The following is a 14,056-nucleotide window of genomic DNA, read 5'->3' as shown; positions in this document are numbered from 1 at the left end:
CTTCAGGGATTCCTTTTACTCAGCTGTTGAGTTTCTTGTGGTTGTCCTCTAATTTTATTATCTTTTGTTTACTTTCTTCTCATTGTCTTCTTGTTCTATTTTCTGGGATATTTCCTTAAATTTACCTTCTAAGGTTTTTATTGTGTTTCTCATTTCAGCTATCTTATTTTTAATGTTTAATATCTGTTTTTGTTTCCCTTAAAATTTTTATGTGGTCAAATTCTCATTTCATGGATATAATAGTGTTTTTAAAGTCTCTTTGCCATCCTTCTGATATATTTTAAACATTTTTCTTTTTTCTACATAGCATTTTCATGGTACTATAATAAAACTTAAGCTTATGTGATTAGTTAATACAGATATATTCCAGAAGCTTATAGCAAAGCCCTTTACTTAAAATATAAAAAAAATTTATTCTTCTTAGAAATTTTCTGGTTGATAGGCTGACTTTTTGCCAAAAAATATTTTATGTATTAATTTTTCCCTCCTTCAGTGTTGAATAGTACCTAAAATAATTTTTTCTGAGGTGAAATTTCCCTTGATTTTATTTATTTTTTGTCATATGAGTTAATTTAGAGTAAGGCACTGAGAATGCCTACATGGATTTTTATGACCCCATAACCGCAAAAGCTGGAGCCTGACATTTTAATTAATTTTTAGTAAAATTGTACCCAGAAGTGTCCTCATACCCTGACAGTGAGTATGCCTTCTTGTTCACAAAAGACCAAAAGGAATGGACAACAAGCACTCCCTGTGCTTTGCCCAGCCACACCTACCAAGCTCTCTCTCTGTTTGGACTGCCATGTTAGAGGTGTTTCTCAGATATCTGATAATCCCTGATTGGTTGTAGTTGAGAAAGGGATACTAAAAAGCCTTTTTTGAAGCATTGAGGACATAAATGCGGCTCACTACGGGATGATCTGGCTAAAATGTTTCCATGACAATCCCCTTATGTCAGTATCAGCCTCTTGTCCTGGCTGGTCAGGTGTCCCAGAGAATGGTTTATTCATTCATTTAAAAGATGTTTGTTATGTGTATATCCTAGGCCCTTGGTTATGGCAGTGAACAAAGAGACAATTCTTGCTCTCATGGAATTCATACTGTGTTGAAGGAGATTTATCTTGTAAGATAAATAAGTTATATATATTGGGTCAGCCAAAAATTTCATTTGGGTTTTACCCTAACAGCTTATAGTGTGCTAAATAATGATAAATGATAAAGAGGAAAAATAAAGCCGAGAAGGTAGAGGTAGAAATATTGGAGGAATGAGGTTGAAATTTTAAATAACATCGTGAGGAAGGCTTCAGTTAAGAGATGACCTTTGTGTAAAGACCTGAAGGAGGTGAGGGAATGATATGGGTGTATATTGGGGAAGACACAGGGACCAGGTCTTGAGATACAGGTGTGTCCCCGATGCTCAAGGAGCAACCTGGAGACCATCCTGACTCTTGTGTTCTCTGTGCTCCCTGCTTGCAGCCTCCTGTATGAATATGCCATTGAGTTTGTTATCTGTCTCTTTTCACTAGAATTTTTGAATAAATAAATATAATGCATTTTAGGAAGGTTTTTCATCTAAAAGGTAGAAAACAAGTTGGTTTGATATATCTAATGTATATCTTCATTTGTCTGAAAAATGAACTTGTAATGTCAACTTTCACTCTCTGAAGATAAAAAAGAGATACGGCTTTAATTGAACTCTGATTTTTAAAGTGCTATTTATCTTTGTCACTTTTCTCCAAGTTTTTATAGGTTTACCAATTATTTTAAGATTACCCAAAGAAATAGGAGCAACGTGTACCTTTTTCTCCTCAAGTACATTGTATAACTTTTCCTGTTCTATTCATTTAGGAAAAGAGGGTTTGGTGGGACTGCAGGAATGGCGTTTGTGGGGACGGTCTGTTCAAGGAGCCACGCAGGTGGGATTAACGTGGTACGTTTTCTTCTTGACATCTTTGCATGTCTGCATTATGAAATGTCCAGCAATCGTTTATTTCCTCTCCTAGTCCTTACAACAATATTTTGAGTGTTACGAGGGCCATAGCAGATGTGTTCTTTCCCTAGACACTGGATTAAGTTTTCTAATACTTATTATGTGATCATTAATGCCTCACTTTTTATGAATTAAGAAACAGAGACTCCATTTGAGGAAATTAAGTTAGAACCACGAGCTTGTTTTCCCACCAACCACCATGAATAATCTGTTGGTGCTCCTGATCTGTTGCTTAAATGGTCTACCTCCATCATCAGTATGTTAAGTCACACCAGTTTCTTACTAGACTGCAGTGTTTACAATCTGATGTTGGTTGCTTGCTTTATCATGGCAGCTGTCAACATTGTAGTGGTGAATCTCCTTTTATGAAAAAATAATTTTAGAAACAAAAAAAAAATAATACTTTTTGTTCAGAAATTTAATTAATACCTTCCTGTGTTTGGACAGTTTGGGCAGATCCCAGTGGAGAAATTTGCATCCATTGTTGCTCATGAGTTGGGTCATAACCTTGGAATGAGTCATGATGATGGGAGAGGTTGTCACTGTGCTGTAAAGAGCTGCATCATGAATTCAGGAGCATCGTGAGTAACTGAATTCTTTTTATTCTTCTTCGTTTTTCTTTTTTAAAACCATTTATTGAACATTTGTTTAATGCTAAAAATAAACAATGAATGTATCCCTCATCAGTACTCAAATTTCTGGGAGGACATTATTTGCCATGTTCTATAAAGCATCATTATAAATTTTCTTTCATCTGAATGGTATAAGAGCCCTACTCTAATTATTGATTAATTCATCTCATTTAAATTAATTTGAAGTATAGTTAATATAATGTGTTAATTTCAAGAGAACAGCAGAGTGATTCACTTGTAGATACATGCATATATGTGTGTGTGTGCTCAGTCCCTCAGTAGTGGCCAACTCTGCGACCCCCTGGACTTAGCCTACTAGGCTCCTCTGTCCATGAGATTTTCCAGGCAAGAATACTGGAGTGAGTTACCATTTCCTTCTCAGGGATCTTCCTGAGTTAGGGATCTAGCCCACATTTCCTATGTTTACCTGCATTGGCAGGCTAATTCTTTACCACTGAACCACCTAGGAAGCTCTGTGCGCACGCACGCGCGCACACACACACACACACACACACACACACACACACATTCTTTTTCTGATTCTTTTCCATTATGAATTATTGCAAGGTACTGAATATAGCTCCTGTGCTATACACTAGGTCTTTGTTGTTTACCTGTGTTATATATAATAGTGTGTATATGTTAATTCCAAATTTCGAATTTATTCCTCCCCCATGCCTTTCCCCTTTGGTGACCATAAATTTGCTTTCTGTCTGTGAATCTGTTTCTGTTTTATAAATAAGTTCATTTGTATCATTTTTTTAGATTTTACATAGATGTGATATATGATATTTGTCTTTCTCTGTCTAATTTACATCACTGAATATGATAATCTCTAGGTCCATCCATGTTGCAGCAAATGGCATTATTTCATTTTTTCTTATGGGCTCATGGTATTCCATTATATACATATATACATACCACATAAATACCTACACACACACAGCACATCTTCTGTATCCATTTATCTGTTGGTGAGTATTTAGATTGCTTCCATGTCTTGACTGTTGTAAATAGTGTTGCTATGAACATTGGAAGGCATGTATCTTTTTGAATTAAGAGTTTTCTCCATATATACATCCAGGAGTGGGGTTGATTGCAGGATCATATGGGAGCTCTATTTTTAGTTTTCTAAGGAATCCTCACATTGTTTTTCATAATGGTTGCACCAATTTACATTCCCACCAACAGTATAAGAGAGTTTCTTTTTGTTCACACCCTCTCCAGTGTTTATTATTTGTAGACTTTTTAATGATTGCCATTCTAACTGGTATGACTGACTCACTGTAGTTTTGATTTGTATCTCTCTAATATTTAGCAATATAGCATCTTTCCATGTGCCTGTTGCTGATCTCTGTGTCGTCTTTGGAGAAATATCTATTTAAGTCCTCTGCTCATTTTTTGATTAGGCAGTTTTTTTGTTTTTTTTGTTTTTAACGTTAAGCTGTATGGGCTCTTTGTATGTTTTGGAAAGTAATCCCTTGTTGGTTGCATCATTTGCAAATATTTTCTTCCAGTCTGTAGGTTGTCTTTTTATTTTGTTTATGGTTTCCTTTGCTGTGCAGAAACTTTAAAGTTTATTAACTCCTACATGTTTATTTTTTGTTTTTATTTCCATAACCCTAGGAGAGGAATCCAAACAATATTGCTGCAATTTATGTCAACAAGCGTTCTGTTCTGTTTTCCACTAAGAGTATATGGTTTAATAGTATCTGGTTTTACATTTAGGTTTTTAATCCATTTTGACTTTATTTTTGGTGTTAGAGAATGTTCTAATTTCATTCTTTTACGTGTAGCTGTCCAGTTTTCCCAGCACCATTTATTGAAAAGACTGTCTTTTATCCATTGTATATTCTTGCTTCCTTTATCATACATTAATTGACCATAACTGTGTGGGCTTATTTTTGTGACTTTCTGTCCTGTTCCACTGATCTATATGTCTGTTTTTTTGTCAGTACCATACTGTTTTGATGACTGTAGCCTTGTAGCATAGTCTGAAGCCAGGGTGCATGATTCCTCCAGCTCTATCCTTCTTTCTCAAGATTGTTTTGGCTATTTGGGGTCTTTGTGTTTTCATACAAATTAAAAATTTTTTTGTTCCAGTTCTGTGAAAAGTGCCATTAATCATTTGATAGGAATTGCATTGAATCTGTAGGTTGCTTTGGGGAGTATGGTCATTTTAAGGTTATTTCCAATACTGGTTCTTCCAATCCAAGAACGTGGTATATCTTTCCATTTGTTTGTGTCATCTTCAATTTCTTTCATCAGTGTCTTATTTTCAGGGTACAGGTCTTTTGCCTTTTTAGGTAGACTTATTCCTAGATATTTTATTCTTTTTGCTGAGATGGTAAATGAGGTTGTTCACTTAATTTCACTTTCTCATATTTTGTTGTTAGTGTATAGAAATGCAGCAGATATCTGTGTATTAATTTTGTATCTAGCAACTTTACCAAATTCATTGATGAGCTCTTGTAATTTTCTGGTAGTGTCTTTAGGATTTTCTGTTTATAGAATCATGTCACCTGCAAAGAGCAACAGTTTTACTTCTCTTTCAATTTGAATTCCTTTAACTTCTTTTTCTTCTCTGATTGCTATGGCTAGGATTTCCAAAACTATGTTGAATGAAAGTGGTGAGAGTGGGCATCCTTGTTTTGTTCCTGAGCTTACAGAAAATGCTTTCAACTTTTCACTATTGGGATGTTAGCTGTGGATTTATCATCATATGGCCTTTATTATGTTGAAGTATATTCCCTCTTTGCCCACTTTCTGACGAGTTTTTGTCATAAATGGATGTTAAATTTTATCAAAAGGTTTTCCTGCATCTATGGAGATGATCATATAGTTTTTATTCTTCAATTTGTTAATGTGATGTGTGGCCCATTTTAAAAAATTGGGTCATTTGTATTTTTGTGGGAGAGCTGGATTTGTCATGAATACAAATCATGTCTTTCCTCAAGGTATGCTGACAGCTATCACCTTAGTAGGGGATGGGACTGGAGATGGGGGTTCTGTAGCTAGAGCTGGGTATTTGATGGCACTTCCTCTCTGCTCAGTGGCCACTGTTGCCTTATTGGAGGTGGGGTTTGGTCCCAAGTTGCCAGAGTACAAGCCCTGAGGGTTGGGTCTTAGCCCTCTCTGTTCCCTTTACGTGTGTGCTATCCCCTCTCTGAGCACCAGTACCCTCTCCCCAGAGGGAAGTAGTATTTGGGCAAGAGGGGCTGGTGTGGACACTTGGCATGGGTCTGGGCATGAGCTGTGGCAATCCAACCACAGAAAGAGATCTACAAACAAAGGCAGTTTTGTTTCTTTCCTAATTTGTATGTCTTCCATTTCCTTTTTTATTGCATTAGATAGGACTGTCAATTTTGCCTGATACTAATTTACCTTCCACAGATTTTCTTTTTTGGTTGAGTTAACAGTATATATTTTCCATTCCTTTACTTTGAGCTTTTCTTTATTATGTTTTAGATATATGCTTCTAAACAACCTACATTTATGTTTTGTTTTATAATCCAGCCTGGAAATATTTGTCTCTTAATTGAATCATTTAATCTGCTTATATTTAATATGATTACTAATGTACTGTATTATGCAAATGTAGATGCCATTGATTATGATACCCTTACAGCATACCACTTAGAATGAAAAATGCCAATTAAATTAATACAAATTATAAGATGAATTCAGAGTATTTTAAATGTTTAAAAAATATATTTTAGAAAAACACATCAAATTTGTTGTGTTATGACTGTGGATTTTAGTTCCCTGCCCAAATTTTCAAGCTTCTCATTTTTGTCTCTGACCAAAGCATGCAGAGATTTTCTTTTTGGGTGGTTATAGTTTGATAATTCTAATATCTGGAGACTTTATTGAGTTTATCTGGTTTTTTTCTCATAGTGTCTTTTCATTTTTTTTTATAGTTCTCATAATATCTTGTGTCTTTGTGTTATGTTTTGATAATGCATTGGACATTGTATTTGAACAGGTTTTTGTAAGAATAATTTGAGAAGTAAGATTATGTTATCCTTAGTGTATTAAATCTCCCCTTTTTGAGGACAGATTTCCCACCTTCTACTTCCTATGTTATTTAATGAACATTAGTTGACTGTTAGAAGTTGGGCCTTATCAAATTTTTTTATTTAAAATTTTTTAGAATTTATTTTATGTTGGAGTATAGTTGTCTAACATAGGCCTTTATTTTTGATGCTAGAGTTTTCCTAGATAATCAGTTGAAGCCACCTCTGTTTAAAAGGTAGATAGTCTAACTTTGTAATGTAATTTTTATTATTTAAGATATTTGAGGGACTTGGTAGTATCCTTACACCCTGCTCTTAAATGCGTTGTCATATGAGTGGTGGTCTTCCTGGGAGGTTTTTTTTTCTAGAGACAGGTCTTTCTTAACTCTGCCCTTCAGTATTATCAGAAAGCCTCCATAATCAGAGTGCTCTTTTTTTTTTTAATTAAAAAAATTTTTTTTTTCTGTCCACACTGTGTGACATGTGAGATCTTAGTTCCATGACCAGGGATCAAACCCATGTCCCCTGCATTGGAAATGCAAAGTCTTAACCACTGGACCGACAGGGAAGTCTCCAGATTGCTCTGAAAAAAAAAATCTGAGTGCCATCACTTAGAGTTCTTTCTTAGGACTTCCTGTTCCTAGGCTATGGGGATTAGGATGGTAGTGGTGGAATTGTGTTCTGGTTATTTCCAGATTAGTCATAGAGAGACTGTTCTAAATGATAGTTGATTTTTGTGGGTCATATCCTGATAGACCACTTCCATCCCTTCTACCTTCTTTTGCATGAGTTTTATAAAACTCACCTCAATGTGATGGAAGAGATGTAGAGATGCTTTAGATTAATATCTTAGTACCCAGAGGTGATAGATAGAGAGTTGCTGCTAAGTCGCTTCAGTCGTGTCCAACTCTGTGCGACCCCATAGACGGCAGCCCACCAGGCTCTGCCATCCCTGGGATTCTCCAGACAAGAATACCGGAGTGGGTTGCCATTTCCTTCTCCAGTGCATGAAAGGGAAAAGCAAAAGTGAAGTAGCTCAGTCGTGTCCGACTCTTAGCGACCCCATGGACTGAAGCCTTCCAGGCTCCTCCATCCATGGGATTTTCCAGGCAAAAGAGTACTGGAGTGGGGTGCCATTGCCTTCTCCAGATAGAGAGTAGGAATGCTTTAATTGGTATTCAAGCCAAGAAAAGAGGAAGCTCATCCTTCTTATTACTGTTGGTGATGGCCAAGGATGACTAGGGAAAAGAATATCTTTGTTTTATTATCCAAAGTGTTCGTGAAGGCCAACATGGAGATGTTTTTTGTTATCTTGGTTTACTAAACTGCATAAGAAGTGGTGAAGATTTTGTGATCCTTCTCAGTACTATAGTCAACTTCCTTGTGTGTGAAACAGATTTTTTTTGTAGATTGCTTTAGAATCACACAAATAAAACATTGTTTCTATGAGAAAATGTGTCCCAAGGACTGAATAACAAGTTTATTTCAAGAATAATCTGTTTAGAAGTGGTAAACTCTGTAGATTAAAATTAGGGACTCAAGTATAGGAAATATACACGTCTGTACAATTCCTGTGACTATTAGCTAATTAATATATTCTTAGATTATTGAAGAATGTAAGAATATACATTGTTGCAGGCACTTGTATTAACCATATAAAGAACAATAATAGGAAATAAAAATAATAAGAAATAAAAAAATGACTTTAAATTGAAGTCTTGCTTGTTTATCAGATAACTATCTTATGCTCTAGTTTGACATTTCCACTTGACATCCGTTAGACTCAAACTCTTGTTGCTTCTAAAACCTCCTCTGCCCCCATCTTCTCTGTGTCAGTTAGTAATAATGCCTTCTTTGTAGTTGTTGCCTCCTGTGAGAATTTCCTGCCTAGCATAGGCAACCTGGTGATCTTATTAAGACATAAATCAGATCACGTGGTTCCTGCTTCATGCTTTTCATTGTGTCACTCCCCTGCCTTATTTCACTCATCGTAAAAAGTCAGATTCATGCAATGGCCTCTTCCCACCTTTCTGATTGTACCCTCACTGCCTTACTCCACTCCAACCCTACTGGCTTCCTTATTTGATCCTTGAGCATAGCAGGCAGACTTCTCCCTTAGGGCTTTTGCACTGGCTATCTCTTCTCCCTCTAATGTTCTTCACGCCAAAAGCCAGTTTTCATTTAGTTGTCCCAGTGTTTGAAGCACTTGTCCTGACAGCTCTTTGAAAAACTCTCATCACTCTGCCCCCAACAAAGGTCATCCCCTTTACCGCCTCACCTTTTCCCCCAGTGGCACATATCTTCTAATGTATTATTGAATTTATTTACCCATTATGTTTATAGTCTGTCTCACTCGGTAGAATGTCACCTCCACAGGGGTGGGGATTTTATTTTTGGTCTACTTTGTTTACTGTTTTCTCCCTTACATAAAGAAGAGTGTCTTGTACATAATAGATGTTCCACAAATATTTGTTGAAGGAACAGATATTGTTCAAAAGGACTCCTCCTCCTCACAATGTTCTTAAGCAGAGAGTAGCAAGAAAAAGAAGAATATGGAAAACAAGTGTTTTCATTATTGTGGGAAGTCTTGTGCTAGGTCTTTACTTACTGTGTGACTGCTTTCCAGTCCTAAGAGCCAAGAACCAGGACTGAATACTTCCTGGGAGGCTCTGGTCTGGTTAGCAAGAAGAGTTTGCCAAGAGGACAAGGTCTCCCAAGAAAAGATCTGTTTCTTTGATTCCTTGGATGTACAGAAGACATGGAATCAATAGGAATGCCTTCTCAGTCATTACCATGTAACACAGTTCTCTTCCCCACGGCTGCTTTTGGCACCATTGCTCAAACCAATGAAAAAGAGATTCTTTCAGGGCACCAAATGCCTCTGATAAACTTTTAACATGACTTGGATTTCTCAAAGGTTCTTGTTATAGATGAGTGTTTCCCACTAGTCTTCAAAGTGAAAATAGCCAAATAGCCAATGAGACTGTCTAAAAATACTGTTATTGAGTAAAACAATAACTAAAAGAACTCCAGCAACACATAGAAACACATCAAAATTGTATTTATGTAAATATCACATGGGACTTCCCTGGTGGCTCAGTGGAAGGAATCTGCCTGCCAATGTAGGAGATGCGGGTTCAGTCCCTGGGTCGGGAAGATACCCTGAAGGAGGAAATGACAAGCCACTCCAGTATTCTTGCCTGGAAAGTCCATGGACAGAGGATTTTGGTGGGCTAGAGTCCATGGGGTTGCAAAAGAGTAAGACACAACTTAGTAACTAAACAGCAACAAAATAAATATATAGTTCAAATTGGACCATTTCTAAAAGCCTGTCTAGCCTTCAGAGTATTAACTACAATTCTTAGAAATTACCATCAGAGGCAATTAAACCTCAAACAGTAGCTGAAATTCTACGCCAGTGGTGTGTGCCTCCTCACTGGGTGTTCACATTATTGTCACATAGTTCCTGGTGTTTGTGAGGGGCACACAGGAATGTCATTCAGTGGAGTGACAAGAGGGTGGGGAAACAGAACTCGCTTCGCATTTTTGAAGGAACTTTTACTGTGGAAGATAAACTTAATTCTAGATAGGACTAGATAATTTTTGAGCAACCCCTGGGAGATAGTGAAGGACAGGGAAGCCTGGAGTGCTGCAGTTCATGGGGTCAAATAGAGCTGGACACGACTCAGTGACTGAACAACAATTTTTGAGGTTTCTTCTTCTGATGACATTTATGATTTTGTATTTTCTGTATCTTCTGCCATTTTATTTATTTTTTTTGGTCATACTACATAGCTTGCGGGATCTTAGTTCCCTCACCAGGGATTGAAACTGAGCACTCAACAAGGAAAGTGTTAAGTGAAAGGGTTAAGTCCTAAACATTGGACTTTCAGGGAATTCCATCTGCCATTTTATTACTTCTTTTTTTGCAAGTAGTTTCTTTTTTATAATTTTTATTTATTTATTTATTTTTGGCTGTGCTGGGTCTTTGTTGTTGTGGGGGCTCTTCTCTGGTTGTAGTGAGCAGGGCCTACTCTCTAGTTCCAATACACAGGCTTCTCATTGAGGTGGCGTCTCTTGTTGTGGAGCATGAGCTTTAAGGCCTGCGGGCCTCATTAGTTGTGGCACATGGGCTCAGTAGTTTCGGCCTCCTGGTACTAGAGCACAACCTCGATGGTTGTGGTACACGGGCTTAGTTGCTCCACAGTATGTGGGATCTTCTCAGATCAGGGATTGAAACTGTGTCCCATGCCTCGGCAGGCAGATTCTTTACCACAGAGCCACCAGGGAAGCCCCCCTCTGCCATTTTAAATATTCACCTCCTGTTGGTTGAAGACATGACTTAAGATTTTCAAAGTGAATAATTGCTATGACTTAAGATCTTTTTCTTTATGTTTATTATAGAGGTTCCAAAAACTTCAGTTCTTGCAGTGCAGATGACTTTGAGAAGTTAACCTTAAATAAAGGTGGAAACTGCCTTCTTAATATTCCAAAGCCTGATGAAGCCTACAGTGCTCCTTCCTGTGGTAATAGGTTGGTGGATCCTGGAGAAGAATGTGACTGTGGGACACCAAAGGTCAGTTTAACATGTGATGTTTGCTTTGCAAAGTTACCTTGGGATTTGCAAAAAATAAAATAGCTCACTTTGCGTGACTCTAGCATAGGAGTTAAAGTAAAATTTAGTGGCAAAATGAGGATTGGTATTTTGCTTGCGGGAATATGTTCCTGGGGGGTTGATTATCCCTTCCTTCCTAGAACATAACCAATGGTGTCATCTGTTCTGGTGTCCAGGAAAGTGCCATGTTTATCCTACTTTTGCTACCTACTACCATTTCTGTTATGGTTATTGAGTCATTTATTTATTTTAAAGAATGACTCAGTTTTTCACTTGGCTCTTTACTTGTAAGCATTCACTATTCTGTTACTGCCAGAAACATTTATTGCAGAAACATTTGTTTAGTTGACCTCATTTCAATAATAAATTGAAGCCGGCCCATTCTGCAGAGTTCTTGGTTTACAAAGTTCTTGCTACTCAAGTTAGCATTTTCCCTCCGTTAACCTTCAATTCACCTGCTGCTGTCTGGCTTTCTCATACCTGTTAACCACACTTAGAGCCGTAAGTCTGGACCCATCTTTATTATTAGTGTTCTGCATCTCACCATTTTCCTGTCAAATTGGCCTACTTAACACCACCTAGACAACGCTTAGGAGGAAAACAATTTTTAATTACATTTAAAAAATTTTTAAAAAGTTAAATTTAAATTTTAAAGGAATTGGTTCAGTTGTGTGTAAACTTTACTATATTCTCAATTTTTTCCACAAGTGAAATTTCTTTTTCCTTGCCTGATCACACAATGCCTGACTTTTGCCAGAAGACTTCACATTCTAGAAAGGCAGTATAGTGTGTTTTTCTTTGTTTGTTCTGTTTTATTTTTGGGCCATGCTGCATGGCATGCAGGATCTTAGTTCCCTGACCGGGGATCAAACATGGGCCCTTGGTAGTAAAAGCACAGGGTCCTAACCACTAGACTGCCAAGGAATTCCCAGGCAGTATGTATTTTATGATGAAATTGTGATGGGCTGTCATTGCACTATTCCTGCACGTTAGCAACCTCTGCTTAATGTTTTACATGGTATAATCCTCTCAGTAACCCTTGGAGATTCATTATTTCTTTATACCCTCATTTTCAAATGAGGAAAATAAAGGCTAACGAGGTTATGTTTAATCTCTAAATTAATGTTATGCTGTTAGGATGACTAAGCTCTTCTTTCCAGGCATTCTCCTTAATTATTTTATATATTTTGATTTCTCCTGTTTACTTCATTATCGAACTAACTGAAATAGTCTGTATTTGCTTCTTGAACTTTTGTACTACAAATTACTCTAGAAAAAAGTACCTCTTCCCCTTCAAATAACACAGTTATTTTTCTTGGTATTGAAATTTCAAATAGTAAGCACAAGCAAAATTCCCTTCATACTTTAATTTCTTCCATATATTTTTTAACTTCCTTCTGCTGTGGTAATTATTCTCATAAGTTTAGTGTGTTTCTCTATAGATTTTATTCTGTGTTTATAGACTTATGTACAATATGTATATTTGTATCATAGTTGGGTTTGTTTTAGGATTTTATTTTTTTTACATAAATAAAATCTGACTTAGTATATGTTATGTAGAATTTTTTTTTTCTATTAATATATCCTGGAGATTTTTTTCCATGTCATTGTTATTTGGACATAATCCTTTGATCTGTTGACTAATATTTCAGCATGAGGAATATAATATGATTTATTTTACCATACTCTCATTAAAGACAGTCACTCACTGTAGTTAGTACTTTTCTGTAGTGGACAGTATATCCTTGTATATGCCCTGTATATGTGTATGTGTATGTTCACATATATATATATATATATATATATATACACACACACACACACACACACAGAAGTCTTTTTCTAAGATAATTACATAAAAGTAGAATTATTGAATTGAAAAGCATGTGTTTTTTATTTTATTAGAGACTATCAAGTTTCCTGGAAGAAGGGTGTGTCAGTTTGTACTTTTACCAAAAGAATGTCATGGCATTTAGTGCACTGCCCCCCCCATAATTTTGTAACTGAGCAGGGTACAAGTTTTACTCCTGTTTCAAGATTTTCATCATATAGCTCCTCTATGTTCTATTATTTTTTTCTAGCATTTTTGTAATTTAAATTTTTTATATTAGCTCTGTAATTGGGGGGGGTGTCATGTGGAGAGTGAGCTACAAAACCGTTTAAAATGGTACTTTCACCATAGTCTGTTTCCTGATTCTCTTTTCTTTTATGAAGCCAGCTGTCTCTCTTACATAGTATTTCTGAAAAAAAAAATTAACAACTTTACTGAAGTATAATTGAATACAAGGTAAAAAAAAAATCCCCAAATTCGGACTTAGATAAGAAAAGGCTTTATTCATAAGAAAGACTGTTGTAACAGGGAGAATACGCTAATCTCAGAAATCTGGAAGCATCTCAAAATCAAACAAAAAGATTTTTCTTTTATAGGGTAAAGGTGGGACAAACGTGGATAAGCAGAATCTTTTACGGGGAAGCTGGATAAGCAGGGGCAAATGCCCAGTGAGGTCTCATAGGAAGTTGTCCTGTGGTCTGGTGATTTCCAGGGGAAGCTGATAAGGGGTGGGGATACTTGCCCTCAAGTACTTGGGGGAGGGGCAAGTATCACCAAATATCTTTTTCTGTGCAGACAAGTAGAGTTCAAGGGTCTACAGGAAAGAAAGAAGCCTCACTAAAGTTTGGTCAAGACAAAGCAAGGGTAAGAAACAGGCAATTATGAACACTTGTCAACAATGAACTGCACCTGTTTAAAACACAGAAGTTCTTTTTAAAAATTATTATTATCATTTTTTATCTTTATTTTGAT

The 14,056-nt window shown here is 36.5% G+C and overlaps 1 protein-coding gene across 2 annotated transcripts in view; it reads left to right on the top strand.

Annotated features, from left to right (window-relative positions):
- Nucleotides 1-14,056, top strand: part of ADAM9 (ADAM metallopeptidase domain 9) — a 100,633-nt gene that overhangs the window by 37,296 nt on the left and 49,281 nt on the right. For both annotated transcript variants that reach the window (XR_014063399.1, XM_081524013.1), the window contains exons 10-12: nucleotides 1,849-1,930; nucleotides 2,438-2,571; nucleotides 11,043-11,214. Coding sequence is in view for 1 of the 2 variants with exons in the window: in XM_081524013.1 (XP_081380139.1) it covers nucleotides 1,849-1,930; nucleotides 2,438-2,571; nucleotides 11,043-11,214 (388 nt within the window). In the remaining variant the exon portion in view is untranslated. The remainder of the gene's footprint in view (nucleotides 1-1,848; nucleotides 1,931-2,437; nucleotides 2,572-11,042; nucleotides 11,215-14,056) is intronic.

The sequence above is a fragment of the Giraffa tippelskirchi genome, chromosome 8 (genome assembly GCF_054371585.1).
Source record: "Giraffa tippelskirchi isolate mGirTip1 chromosome 8, T2T-mGirTip1v1.2.pri, whole genome shotgun sequence".
Classification (NCBI taxonomy): domain Eukaryota; kingdom Metazoa; phylum Chordata; class Mammalia; order Artiodactyla; family Giraffidae; genus Giraffa; species Giraffa tippelskirchi.
This window is presented reverse-complemented; position numbering and strand designations above follow the sequence as displayed.